The sequence below is a fragment of the Brassica napus genome, chromosome C5 (assembly GCF_020379485.1).
Source record: "Brassica napus cultivar Da-Ae chromosome C5, Da-Ae, whole genome shotgun sequence".
Classification (NCBI taxonomy): domain Eukaryota; kingdom Viridiplantae; phylum Streptophyta; class Magnoliopsida; order Brassicales; family Brassicaceae; genus Brassica; species Brassica napus.
The window spans coordinates 25,829,212-25,842,685 of record NC_063448.1 but is presented as its reverse complement, the minus strand read 5'-3'; the positions used below and the strand labels follow the sequence as shown (position 1 = coordinate 25,842,685).

The window sequence follows — 13,474 nt, the reverse complement described above, 5'->3', positions numbered from 1 at the left end:
ATAATTATCAATATACCTAACCATATTTCAACCAATAGAAAAATAAATTACAGAATAAAACTAATAAATTTTGCATTGAAAATCGAAAACAACACTTATTTTGTAACGAAAAAAATTCTCTACAACGACACTTATTCAGAAACGGAGGGAGTATCTATTTAATTTATACTATCTATAAATCTAATGGATCATCTATTGTTTAAATTCAATTATTGATAGCCCAATAAAAATTTCTAGTAGATCCAAAATTTAAATGATAAGATTATATATTAAATGTAACATGACTTTCTATGAATAAGTCCATTAGGTCAATTTTTTAAAAAATCACACATGAATCAAAGTTGTGACTTCTGTTTTAATATATAAGATGTCACGGCATTGCCATATTTATAAATTACATTATTAATTGATATTGACAGTAAAAAGGAACCACTTTTTTTTTTTGTAACACAAACTTCATTAGCTAGAACTTAAAACCCCAAAGGGTACAAAACAGAGTTTTCAGAAAACAGAGCATGTTTTGCCAACACATCGGCCTCACTGTTCTTGCTACGAGGAATCCAAATAAAAGAACAGAATTTGAAAGAAACAGCACAATGTAGGATATCCGCAACTATTCCATACAGTTCCGGAGGTGCCGACTGCGGCTTGAGCGCTGCTACCAGTTGAGTAGAGTCAGACTCGAAGATAACCTGCTGGATTCCCAACTCTTTACACTTCATAATCGCAGCTCGAAGGGCCAAGCCCTCAGCACTAAGCGGAGATCTGACTGATCTCGATGCAGTTTCAAACTGAACCTTACTACCTGTATGCTTCATAACCCAGCCGAATCCTGCTGTATTCGAGTCACCCCTCCACGCCGCATCGACCGCAACTACTGTAGTTCCTTCCGGTAGCCTCAGAGGAAGGGGTATTTCCTTCTTATGTGGTGTCACCTTTTCCTGGGCCAGGAACCATTCTCGGGCCATAACCACCGCCTTGGTAATAGTTTCTTCCGGGGTTGATGTCTTGTTATTGAAAATCAGGTTGTTCCTGGCTATCCAGATCGCCCATAAAATCCATGGGACCAAAGACCCAGCTTGTAGGCCGACTGGGGGAAGTGAGACTACTCTACAAAGGTCGGACCACAACTCTGCCAAATCTACCAATCCTCTAAGGTCAAAGCCTGTGCTAAGCGGAGCCAACTCCCAAACCTTCTTAGCAAACCTGCAATGAAGAAGAAGATGATTCGTAGATTCAATCTCATTGCATCTTTTGCAGTGTTGATCAACGTTTATATGGCGTGCCACCAGTCTCTCTCCTACTGCTAGAGCTCCTTGAAAGATCTTCCATAGGAAGAGCTTAACCTTTGGCGCCACTGGTAGCCTCCACACATCTCTATGCCAGTTACTCAGAGTTGAGTTAGCAAACTGGCCATCATCACATTCTTCCAGGGCGGCGTAGTAACCTGACTTAGTAGTGAAAGCGCCAGATTTTGTCTTCAGCCAAACCAGCTTATCCGGAGCCCCGGTAGTACTCGGTTTAATGAGCTTGATTCTCTCCTCTTCAAAGGGGATCCATCGTTGAATAGCTTCGCTGTCCCATTCCCGCGTGTTTGGCAGGAAAAGGTCTGACACTGTAAGGGATAAGCTGTCTTCATTTGCTGGTCCCATTGGTCGCTCCTGTTGGGTGAGACTCAGCCATGCATCGTCCCAAACTCCAACTGAAGCACCGTCACCAATCACCCAACCCGCATGCTTAAGCGCCAAATTTCTCCCTACCAGGATCCCATGCCACCCGTGGGAGACCGATGAAGCTTGTTGCACTGTAAGGAAGCTTTCCTCATGACAATATTTTCCAAACAAAACTCTACTGAGCAGGCAAGAGGGGTTATTGATGAGCCGCCAGCTAAGCTTGGCCAGGAAAGCATCATTAAAACATTCAAAGTCTCTCACCCCCAGTCCACCCAGAGATTTAGGTTGTTTCATTTTGTCCCACGACACCCATGCCATCTTCTTATTCCCATCCGGTCCATCCCACCAAAAGCGGGTGAGGGCCGATTGGATTCTTCTAATCAGTGATGCAGGAAGCTCAAAGCATGTCATGGAGTATGAAGGAATGGGTGAGAGGACACTCTGTAGCATCGTTAACTTTCCAGCGGTAGAGAGTTTCCGATTAGCCCAGCTCTTTGCCTTTTGTACAATTCTACTAACTATTGAGTTGAAGAGATCTTTCTTTTTGCGCCCAAAGTGCTCGGGGAGGCCGAGATACTTGCCAACTCCTCCCTCACCATGAATTTGCAATATGTCTGCAACCCTTTCTTTCAGCGCATCCGGAGTTAGCTTGGAGTAGGTTACCGAAGATTTTGCTACATTTATGGACTGACCGGAAGCTGCTTCATATTTTTGCCAAATCTCCTTGAGGGCTAAACTGCTGGTCTCAGTTGCTCGAACGAAAAACATAGTATCGTCCGCAAAAAGTAGATGGTTTACTTGAGGACACCCTCGCGCAACCCGGATTCCTTTTAGACGACCATTTTCTTGGGCTTTGTTACATAGTCCCGAGAGAACTTCACTACACAATATGAAGATGTATGGTGAGAGTGGGTCTCCTTGCCGGATTCCCCTACTCGGTTTAACTCTTCCTCTAGGCGAGCCGTTGATGAGGAAGGCGTATGTAACTGAAGTCACGCAAGCCATGATCAAAGTAACCCATCGGCGATGAAACCCCAATCTCAGCAGAACATGCTCAATAAAGTTCCACTCTAATCTGTCATAGGCTTTGCTCATGTCGGTCTTGACCGCCATTGAGCATCTCTTCTCAGCGTCAGAAGTCTTCAGATAGTGCAAAACCTCATGCGTGATTAAGACATTATCTGAGATGGCTCTACCGGCAACAAAAGCGGACTGGTTTTCTGAGACAATAGATGGAAGCAGAGGCTGCAGTCTCTTGGATAGCAACTTAGAGACAATTTTGTAGTATACATTGCACAGGGCTATCGGTCGATAGTCAGCCACTGATTTCGGAGACTGTATCTTCGGTATCAATCGGATAAAGGTCTCATTTACTCTGTTCGGGAGAGAACCAGTAGCAAAGAAAGCTTGTATCTCCTCCACAATTTCCTTTCCAATGGAATCCCAATTGGAATGGAAAAAACTAGCTGAGAACCCATCGGGTCCGGGCGCTTTGTCGGAGTGAATCGAGAAGACTGCATCCTTAATCTCTTGCGACGTGGGGGGGGGGGGGGGGGGGGGGGGGGCTAATCAGTTGCTCATTCTCAGGATCAGAGATAATTGGCTGGAGTGCTTCCTCGACTATCTCTCTGATGTCTCCGTGGCCAGTAGTGAATAATGTCTGGAAATAATTCACTATAGCTTTGCTGATTTTGTCCTCCGTGTAAACCAACTCTCCTGATGCATCCTCGAGAACAGAGAAGGCATTGATCCGCTTACGATTTCTGGTAATAGCATGAAAGAAGCCTGAGTTTCTATCTCCCAATCGGAGCCACAGTAAGCGACTTCTCTGTTTCCAATACTCTTCTTCTTTCCTGTAGGCTTCTTGCAGTTCAGAGTTAATTTTCTGGATGAGGTTTGTATCATTTGCCATGTCCGTTTCGGCTGCTTCCAGAGCCTCCTTCATCTTATCGATAGCAAGTCTACTGTTACGTTGTTGCTTCTTACTCCAGTAGGAGATTGCGCTTCGGGTAAGGGCTATACGCTGGGTGACTGACTTATTACGAGCTTCCCTCCACGTGGTTTTGATCAGTTCCTGAACTTCAGGGTTATCTCGCAGTCGTCGATCAAAACGAAAGACGCCCCTTCTCCGTTTCTTCTCAGGTTCGAAAATGGAGGCAATAGGTTTATGATCACTTCCTTCGTATGTAAGATACACGCTTCTGGCTGTAGGGAAGCGCTCTGCCCAATTGGAGTTGGCAGCAGCTCTATCAAGCCTACATCGGACCAAATAATCACCTCGCTGCCCTCGCCAAGAGAGAGGATCCCCCGAGTACTGAAGATCATATAGGTCTCCTTCTGAGTAAAAGGTTCGAAGATCATTGTAGGAGCTTTCAGGTCTTTGTAGTCCCCCCTCTTTCTCAGTTTCATTTAAAATGTCATTGAAATCTCCTGTAATGAACCAGGGGGCATCTCTAGCATCTGATACTGATATCAAATAAGTCCACAACTCGCGGCGCTTAATATAGTCTGTGTCAGCATACACAAACGAGGAGAAGAAGCTCTTGCCCTCATATTCCACTACCGTATCGATCAGGTTAGCATTTGCTTCAATGACTTCCACTTTAACTCTTTCCTTCCAGAGTAAAGCTAAACCTCCCGCACCATGCCCCATTGGGGAAACGATCTCAAAAAAAACAAAGCCTAGCTGCTCAAGTTTCTTCATTACAAACTCGTTGGGATTTTTTGTTTCAGAGAGAAAGAGGATATCCGGATCAATATCACGCTTGATATACTTCAGATGTTGGACCGTCGAGGGATTCCCTAACCCTCGAACGTTCCAACTTACAATTTTTAAGGACCGAGAGTTGACGGATTGTGAAAATCCGTCTTCCTCTTGCGGGCTGGTGGAATGAGATTGCAGAGGGGTTGGTTATCTGAGCTTCGCGTTCCTGATCTTTGCGGTTCATCCCTGCGAGAAGCTTTACCCACTGCCCCAGTACCACTGCTGCCACGAGCTGTACTCAGCTTTCTTCTAGCCAAAGGCGGTTTGGTCTGTTGGGTCTTCCTCTTCTTTGAGCAGGAGCCCTGGAGCGTTTTTGGACTACTCTGAATTCTTCTTGGCCCTGGTGGTCGACCAGGTTTGCGTTTTAAGATCGGTTCTGCCATCTCAGGTGGAGCAGTCTCTATCGAGGGCCAGAGCCGTTGGAGAGCCGGAACCCGGGGGCTTACAGTTGTTGGTTCCTCTAAAGGGGTCATCTCATGGCTAGCTAACTCCGCCAGGAGCATATTTGTAGCTGCTTCCTCAACCTCCCCTTCTTCTTCTGCTAGTCTAAATCTCTCTTGACGCGCCGCTCTTTCGGTAGGATCAACACAATTGGTGTACTTTGTCATGACATCTCTAACTTCTTACATAGCTCCCTCAAGGGCTTCGTGAGGGATTTGTTGCAGTAACTGAGGTGATCCCTCCTGAAGGGGAACCCCCCTAGCAGGAGTCTCATTTACACTCCTTGAAGAGCTTGATCTTTCCCATCTTTGAGTTTCTCCCATAGTTTGTTGTTTCCTCTCTGTTCTTGGACTGGCCTCCCTCTGCTCCTTAGAGTATAAATTTCCTTTAATGGGGGGGGGGGGATTTTGGGGAGTTGCCCCTGATTACTTCTCTATACTCCATCTGCCTTTTATTTGCTTTACCTCTAGAGAGGAGAGTCTCTCCTCTGTCCCTAGGTGCTTCATAGCGGGATCTTTTGTAGGCTGGAGGTTCTCTGTGGTAACCACCACTTAGTCTATCTTTCAGGAAATCCCGAGATCTTTTGTACGTCTGATGAGAAGTATTGTCATGGGTGACATCTCTTCTTCTCTCGTAGTATGGCGGGATATTTTGAGATCTAGAGGAGACCCTGTTGTTAGAGGTTTCCCTATCGCTCCCCGTGTGGTGGTTCACTGAGGATTGAATTGGTGGTGGATCTTTTTCCGCAAGTTGGCGTGCTGCTTCCGCTCTCTTCTGAGCTTTGAGTTCCAGACAGTCTCTGAGTTCGTGATCCAGACGACCGCAGACAGTGCAATGTTTCTCTAGTTTTTCATAAACTAGAGTGGCCGTGACCTCTTCTTCCTCCGAGAATTCCACTACGGTTTGTTTGATGAGTGGGAGCCGACCATTGATGTGGACTTTCATTCGGAATACAAGGGACGTAATCTCCGCTGTATCATAGATTCCAATGTTTTCTCCAATGGTACGTATCGTCGCCTCTGTCCACAAATGGACAGGGATTCCTTGGACCTTAATCCAGAATGGTATTAAAGATGGGAAGTCTGGTGATGTAGTTGGCTGCCATCTCTCAAGGATAATCATCCATTTAGCATAGTGGAAAGGTCGCTGCTCCAGAACCGCTAAGAGATCTGACTCCAGAGCGAACTGAAATTGGAAAAGACCTTGGCCAAGGTCCGAGCCCACTGGTTTCACCTCTGTCTTCTAATGTTCAGTGAAAAAAGGGATGAGAGACCAGACTTTCTGGACTGAGGGATTGGTGACTTTGCCTATGATGGTAAGAGTATGCTTCTTGAGTAAGGCAGAGTTATCCGACGCCGAAATCTTAACTCTGGCTGTTCGCGGGGCCTGGTAGGGTTCCAATTGTAAACCCTTACCCTTATCTACAGCTGGTAAGCGTCTATGAGCCATGGTTTCAGGTTTGTAGGATACTGGGAGTATTACTATCAGAACTAGTAGCCACCAGTAAGGGAGATAGTAACTGGGGAGAGCTTTCCTAATCTGCAGACAGCTTGAGGATTAGGGTCTTTCCTTCTTCATCAGTTAAGCCCTTCTAGCAGGCATGGGTAGCCGGAGAGGTGGACGGAGGCGGTCCCTCCGACCATGTCGGGGGAGTGAACCCGGCGGAAAGGTCTGCACGCTCAAAGGGAGAGTTGTAATATCCACTGGATATTTCCAAAAGCAGAAAGAATTTGAAAAAAGATTTATGGTTTGCAGGAAAAAGATGCTAAACCCGGAAAGAAACCGCTAGATAAACCGAGATTGCTACAAAGGTCAACTTGCTATGGACCGTTCTTGGTTAGTGTGTCTGGGAGAGAAAAAGCTTTTTTATACCACCAAGTATTCTTTTTACCCACCCCCTTAATATCTTTGTAAAAAGGAACCACTTATCTTGCGGTATTTAAAACAAATCCTTTGGAGATATACACCGGTCAAAATAAGGGAATATTTCCCAAAAAGAAAAGCAATAAATCATAAATATTTTGATCTTTTTCATGTTGAATCGAAAGTGGTGAATGAAGAATTATATCTGAGATAGTATATATGTGAGGATTGTATCATCGTTATTTAAAAGAGAAGTTCGTTATAAATCTACAGGTACGTGAACCCAAATTAACCATAACAGAAAAGAAACATATCTAATTGAAAATAAATCATGAAATTGAAATTGATAGATTTCATAAGTTGCTGATAAATTGTAAGATAAAAGTAGTTAAAGAGATAATTCCATCAATGTTGAATATCAATCTGAACAATGGGAATCTCCATAATATCGAGGGCTTTTTGCAAATACGACTACGGCGATCTTGGTTCTGTGAAGGAGAAAAGTGCAGGAGGAAGACGAGAGGGAGACTACCGACACTCCTCTCCTCTACACGGTGCCCTGTATTGCATACAGAGTTTTTATTCTTTTGGATAATCACGTTCCACCCCCGTGGTGTGTTTTGCGTGGGTATCAAGCTAGACTGTATAGCCATGAACCGACAAGTAGGATCTCGTGCAAGGGGGGCTAGCGAGATAGTGAGACGTCGCACCCAAGAGAATGACGAAGAGGAGATCATTAGGGTTCCTGCGTTTGATAACTCGGATCTGATTGCGAAGTTTAAACAAACCCTAATTGGAAGGATGTTTCACTCTGGCGGAAGAAGTGTGGAAGCCCTGTTGAAGCATATGCCAAAACGTCGGATCTGGGATGTAGAGGGAAGAGTACGAGGAACGAACCTAGGGAATAACAGGTTCCACTTTGATTTCGATAAGGAGGAGGATCTGATTAAGGTGCTGGAAAAAAAGGCCTTGCCACTTTAATAGGTGGAGCTTCTCCTTAGAGAGATGGACCCCTACAATCAAGGAAGATTTCCCTAACTCTCTGCCCTTTTGGGCGGTGGTGTCGGGTGTGCCGATTCATTACAAGAAGCTCGAAACCTATGAAAGTGTGGGGAAAGCATTGGGAGTTTATGACAAGGTGGATGTGGAAGGAGGCAGAGTGCGAGTCTTTGTTAATGGAGATTTGCCACTGAAATTTGATTGTAAGATTGGCTTCGAGAATCGAGATGTAGTAAAGGTGACAATTCAATACGAGGACCTCTATAGACACTGCTTCTCATGTAAGCGGATATCTCAAGAGGAGGGGACTTGCCCTGAGCTTAACGAGAACCAAAGAGAGAGAAACCGTCTCGCAAGAATCGAACAAAAAGATAAAGAGGAAAGAGCAACAAGAGAGGCGTTCTCACAGCCACAACGAAGGAGCCCGGGTGCCTACAATGATAGGTATGATCTGGAAAACAGGGGAAGAGAGAAGAGACCCATGTACCCAGAGTCTCCAGGAGCACACATAGGGAGTCAAAGAGAAGATGAGAGGCAGCATGATCTACGCAAGCAATTAAAGGAAAAACGAGAGGTTCACTCAAAAAATGTATGGAACAGACTTGAAAATAATAATTATTCTGAACTTCCCCGTAATCGGGCGAGATACCATCCGTATCAATACAGCTCTGGAGTACTGCAAAGGGAGAGAACCAGAGATACTGGTTCATCGTCTGAATGGCACCCAAAAAGAATACAGGGGACTCAGTATGAGAATCAATCGAAGAAACATTGGGATCAGGGATATACAAATTCCAGGAGTAGGATGTCAATCGACTCGCAGAGAACTATCTCAGAAAACCCCCGACGACAAGATTACAGGGCACCTGCTAGGAGATGGAAATCACGATCCCCACCATCAGGGACATTGGAATGGAGACCAGTTAACAGAGCCTGAGAATCTGAGATGCCACGGGGCCTGCTGAAGAACGACAGCTTGGTAGGAAATCCCAAAGGATCCTCGGGAGGAGAGGTTCCTGAGGAATCTGCAAATAATAGGAGCAATACTGAAACTCAAGGACGCTTACAGGACAATCAGACAACGCATTGTATGGATATTGATTCAAATGAAAGAGGCCATGAGGAAGAAGCGGCCAGGTCCAAAGAAAGACTGCCTCAGACAAATGACCTAAACCAGGGCTTGAGGGTTGAACAAGGCGATGAAGAAGTCCGGGAAACAGATAAAGAGAAGCGCGAGAAGAGAAAGAGACGGATAAGGATATCGAGGAGTATGCTGCTCTAGGCATGACAGACGAGATGACTGATGAGGATGATCTTCTGGACGACATTGCAGAAATGGAGAAGCAAACGAAGGAGAAGGAAATGGAGGATGGCCGGATAGAGGCTATCTCGCAACTATCTCCGGAGCGCCCTACGAACAAAACCTCTGTGTCGAAGGTTAAGACTGGCATGCTCAATATTCAAGGAGTGGAGAAAGGTGGACGCCCAGGAAACACAATGGAAAAAAAGAACAAACAAAGATCTCAACAGAATGCATCCTTAGGGCGAAAGAGGGGAGCTCGCAGCCCGGACCTTAAAGGAGCTTCAGCGTCAAGAAAGCTAGCAGGACGAGGAAGGCTATCACCAAAATCAAAGTTAATGAAGTCTATCCGAGAAGCGCCAGACGAGTCTCGTAAAGTCCCTCGCCATGAGGTGTACCCATCTGCGATAAAAAGCAGAAAACCAGTGTCAACTCTAGGTTCGATGGTGTCCCAGAAACCATCCAGTACTCGGATATGAATGCAATCGCTTGGAACTGTCAGGGGGCTGGCGCATACCTGACTAAGCAACATCTTCGAGAGTTGCACCGCTGTTTTCATCCTCGTTTTCTTTTTCTTTCTGAAACAAAAAACAATTTCCATTATTTGCAAGACCTTAATTTTGAGTTTGGTTATGATAATTTGTTCACCGTGGAGCCATTGGGGTTACGCCTGGGCATTCGGGGTCCCAATCGGGTTTCGGTTTTATCCAATCGGGTTTCAGTTTTTCGGGTTTATCAAAATCAGCCCCATTCGGATTATATGAAAGTTCGGTTCGGGACCGGTTCGGGTTCTATCGGTTCGGGTCGGGGTTAGTAAATCTTCAAAGAACCGGTACAACCCAATATACTTTCGGGTTCGGGTCCCAATCGGGTTTTCGGTTTAAAAGTACCTGATTTTTACTTATTTTATAACCAAAACATGAGTAAAATTGGTTCTTCAGTTTTAAAATACCTGATTTGTACCTATTTTGTAACCAAAACTTAAGTAAAATCGATTCAAAAATAAATAACATCAACAGTGATCATTCAAAATCAAACGAAAAGTAAACATATTTACTGATAACAAGAAAACCAAATGAAATGAGAAACATTGTTTAACGAAAACAAAATCTAAATCTAAATACTTCAAGATTCATCGGCCATCTTCAACCATCAACCTTCATGTAATAGAACCACCAACCTTCGTGTAATAGAACTACCAACCTTCATGTAATAGATAAGTATTTTAGATGTTCAATATTTCTTAGTGTATTTTAGATACATATTAGGAATTGAGATCATGTTTGGTACACGATCTTTTCGAAGTTTTGAATGTTTCGGGTTCTATCGGATATCCATTTAGATTCGGGTTTGGTTCGGATAATACCCATAACCCGAAATACCACAAAACAAGATCCATTCGGTATTTACGTCGGGTTCGGATCGGTTCGGATTCATTTTTATCGGATCGGATTCGGTTCCGGTTTTCGGGTTCGGTTTATTTGCCCAGCCCTAATTGGGGTTAAAGCGGTGGACTTGCTTTGTTTTATATGAATGATGCTGATGTGAAGGTTGGATTCTCAAATGAAAGAATGATAGATATTGAAGCCAAGATAGAAGGACACAAAGTGTTTATTACCTTTGTGTATGGAGATCCGGTGGTTGAACACCGTGAAGCAGTATGGGAGAGACTTATGAGAATGAGCCTTCAAAGATCGGGAGCATGGCTGATGGTGGGAGATTTTAACGAAATCACCAGTAACCTAGAGAAAAAAGGTGGTAGGAAACGTCCGGAATCATCTTTCTTGCCTTTCAAGAATATGATATCAGCATGTGGTATGATTGAATTTCCACATTCGGGTAATTTTTTCTCTTGGGCTGGTCGAAGAAGATCAGGAAGAGTTCAATGTCGACTAGACCGAGCACTTGGAAATGAAGACTGGCACCAAGTTTTTTCCCACACTGATGTGGAGTACTTACTTCGATGGGGTTCGGATCACCGGCCTGTCCTTGTAAAAATAAAATTGAAAGCTACAAAGGGACGTAAAGGGTTCAGGTTCGATAAGAGGTGGCTTGGGAAGGAAGGTTTCTCTGAAACTGTGGAACAAGGCTGGAGAGATGAGTTTTTTACAGAACAAAGGAGTATACATGACAAGATTGGATGGTGTAGAAAAGCTATATCGCGATGGAAGAAGAGGAACCCGTTCCACAATCAAAGACTGATCGAGAAGCTTAAACAAGAAGTAGATAGAGCACAAAATAACGACAGCATGTCTACGGAGGAGGAGCTCGAGCTGAAATGGAAGTTGTGTGAGGCATACAGGGAGGAAGAGCTCTTCTGGAAGAAAAAGAGCCGAGCTATTTGGCTAAGAGAAGGCGATCGCAACACAAAGTTTTTCCACGCCAGAACAAAGCAACGCAGAGCACGCAACCGTATCACGAAACTTCTGGATTCATTGGGTAACTGGGTAGAAACAGAGGATGGCATAGAAACTCTGGCTACAGAATATTTTACAGAACTGTTCACAGCCTCCGAACTGAGTGATCGAGAAGAAGCTCTACGGTTTACTACCGCATCAGTCACTCCGGAAATGAACAATGCACAAATGAAAGACCCAACGGAGGAGGAGATAAAAGAAGCGGTTTTTGCGATCAACCCAGACAAGGCCCCTGGACCGGATGGCATGACGAGCTTGTTCTATCAATGCTTCTGGAACTTTATTGGAAAAGATATAGTCCATACAGTTCAGAAATTCTTCTCTTCGGGAGAACTAGACGAGCGAATAAACCAGACTAATATATGTCTTATACCAAAGACGGAGAGACAAAGAGCCATGACAGAATTTCGGCCAATTAGCTTATGCAACGTAAGCTACAAGATCATCTCTAAGGTTCTCTCAACTCGACTAAAAAGAGTGCTCCCAAAATTAATTTCGGAGACACAATCGGCCTTTGTGGCTAGTAGGCTCATCACAGATAATATTTTGATTGCACAAGAAATGTTCCACGCCTTACGAACAAACCCAAGTTGCCAGAGCAAGTATGTGGCTATAAAGACAGACATGAGCAAAGCATACGATCGTGTAGAGTGGAGCTTTCTGGAGGATGTTATGAGTAAAATGGGTTTCGATGGGAGGTTGATTAATAGGATCATGCGCTGCATCTCATCAGTATCATATCAGGTCCTCATTAATGGGGACGCAAAAGGGAACATCATACCATCTCGTGGATTGCGACAGGGTGACCCGCTGTCACCATTTCTCTTTATACTATGCACTGAAATGCTTATATCCCAGATTAAGCATGCGGAACAGGAGAAGAAGCTCACTGGTCTAAGAATCGCGAGAGCAAGCCCACCAGTCTCGCACTTGCTCTTCGCGCACGACAGCTTATTCTTTTGCAGGGCTGACCCAGAAGAGTGCCGGGAACATATGAAAATCATCGATGTCTACAGTAACGCCTCAGGACAACAACTGAATAAGTCAAAGTCTTCAGTTATGTTCGGTTCTAAGGTAGTAGCGTCCTCAAAAACTGACCTGAAAAGGTCGCTGGCCATTAATCAAGAAGGTGGAATGGGGATATACCTCAGACTACCAGAAAAGATTTGTGGATCTAAGAAGCAGGTGTTTAGCTTCGTACAAGAACGCTTAAACGTTCGCACCAATTCATGGTCGACGAAGCTCTTATCTAAAGGTGGTAAAGAAGTTCAGATCAAAGCTGTTGCTCAATCAGTCCCATCCTACACTATGTCTTGCTATCTACTGCCTAAGGGAATAACAAAAAACTTGACGAGCGCAGTCTCACGCTTTTGGTGGAGCACCAAGATAAATAACAGAGGTCTATATTGGGTAGCTTGGGATACAATTTGTGTACCGATGGAGGAAGGAGGACTTGGCTTCCGTGATTTTCAGGAGTTCAATCTAGCCTTACTAGCTAAACAACTATGGAGAATACTTAAATACCCACATTCCCTCCTAGCTCGAGTTCTTAAAGGAAGATACTATAGGCATTCTAATCCAATAAAGGTGGAAAGAGCTAGCAACCCATCTTACGGATGGCAAAGCATCCTTGCATCCAAAGAAGTTCTCCGGAAAGGTCTCAGGAAGAAGATAGGGAATGGCCATGATACAAAAGTCTGGGATGAGCCGTGGCTTCCCTCAACGCCAGCGCGACCCCCGCTTAATGTTGGAAACTTCCGGGACGAGGAGTTACGAGTTCATCATCTTATAGACCAGCAGAATCAATCCTGGAACATGGAACTATTAAATGAGCTTGATATACCGAGGGTTACGTCGCTCCGTCTGAGCCGAACAGGTCGCCATGATAGCTATTGCTGGGACTTTACAAAGTCAGGGTTATACACAGTGAAGTCCGGCTACACAGTAGCCCACGAATTGCGCCCAGAGGCCTCTCACACTTCAGTAACAGAACCTAGCACACCAGGACTTAAGAAAG

General features: G+C 44.6%; 1 protein-coding gene across 1 annotated transcript; it reads right to left on the bottom strand.

Moving 5' to 3' along the window:
- Window positions 1–470: 470 nt before the first annotated feature.
- Window positions 471–4,326, bottom strand: LOC125587171. The gene is made up of 2 exons (XM_048757348.1): window positions 3,349–4,326; window positions 471–3,101 (listed from the first exon to the last, which is right to left on the bottom strand). The coding sequence occupies exons 1-2, from the start codon at window positions 4,324–4,326 to the stop codon at window positions 471–473; spliced, it is 3,609 nt and encodes a 1,202-aa protein (XP_048613305.1).
- Window positions 4,327–13,474: the final 9,148 nt, after the last annotated feature.

What these genes read in the sequence shown, in the direction of transcription:
- LOC125587171 (XM_048757348.1), bottom strand. Translation starts at nt 4,326, where the DNA reads ATGGGGCATGGTGCGGGAGGTTTAGCTTTACTCTGGAAGGAAAGAGTT. An exon ending in ACAAAATCAGCAAAGCTATA is followed by an intron (nt 3,102 to 3,348) that starts GTGAATTATTTC and finishes TCCATTGGAAAG; the next exon opens with GAAATTGTGGAGGAGATACA.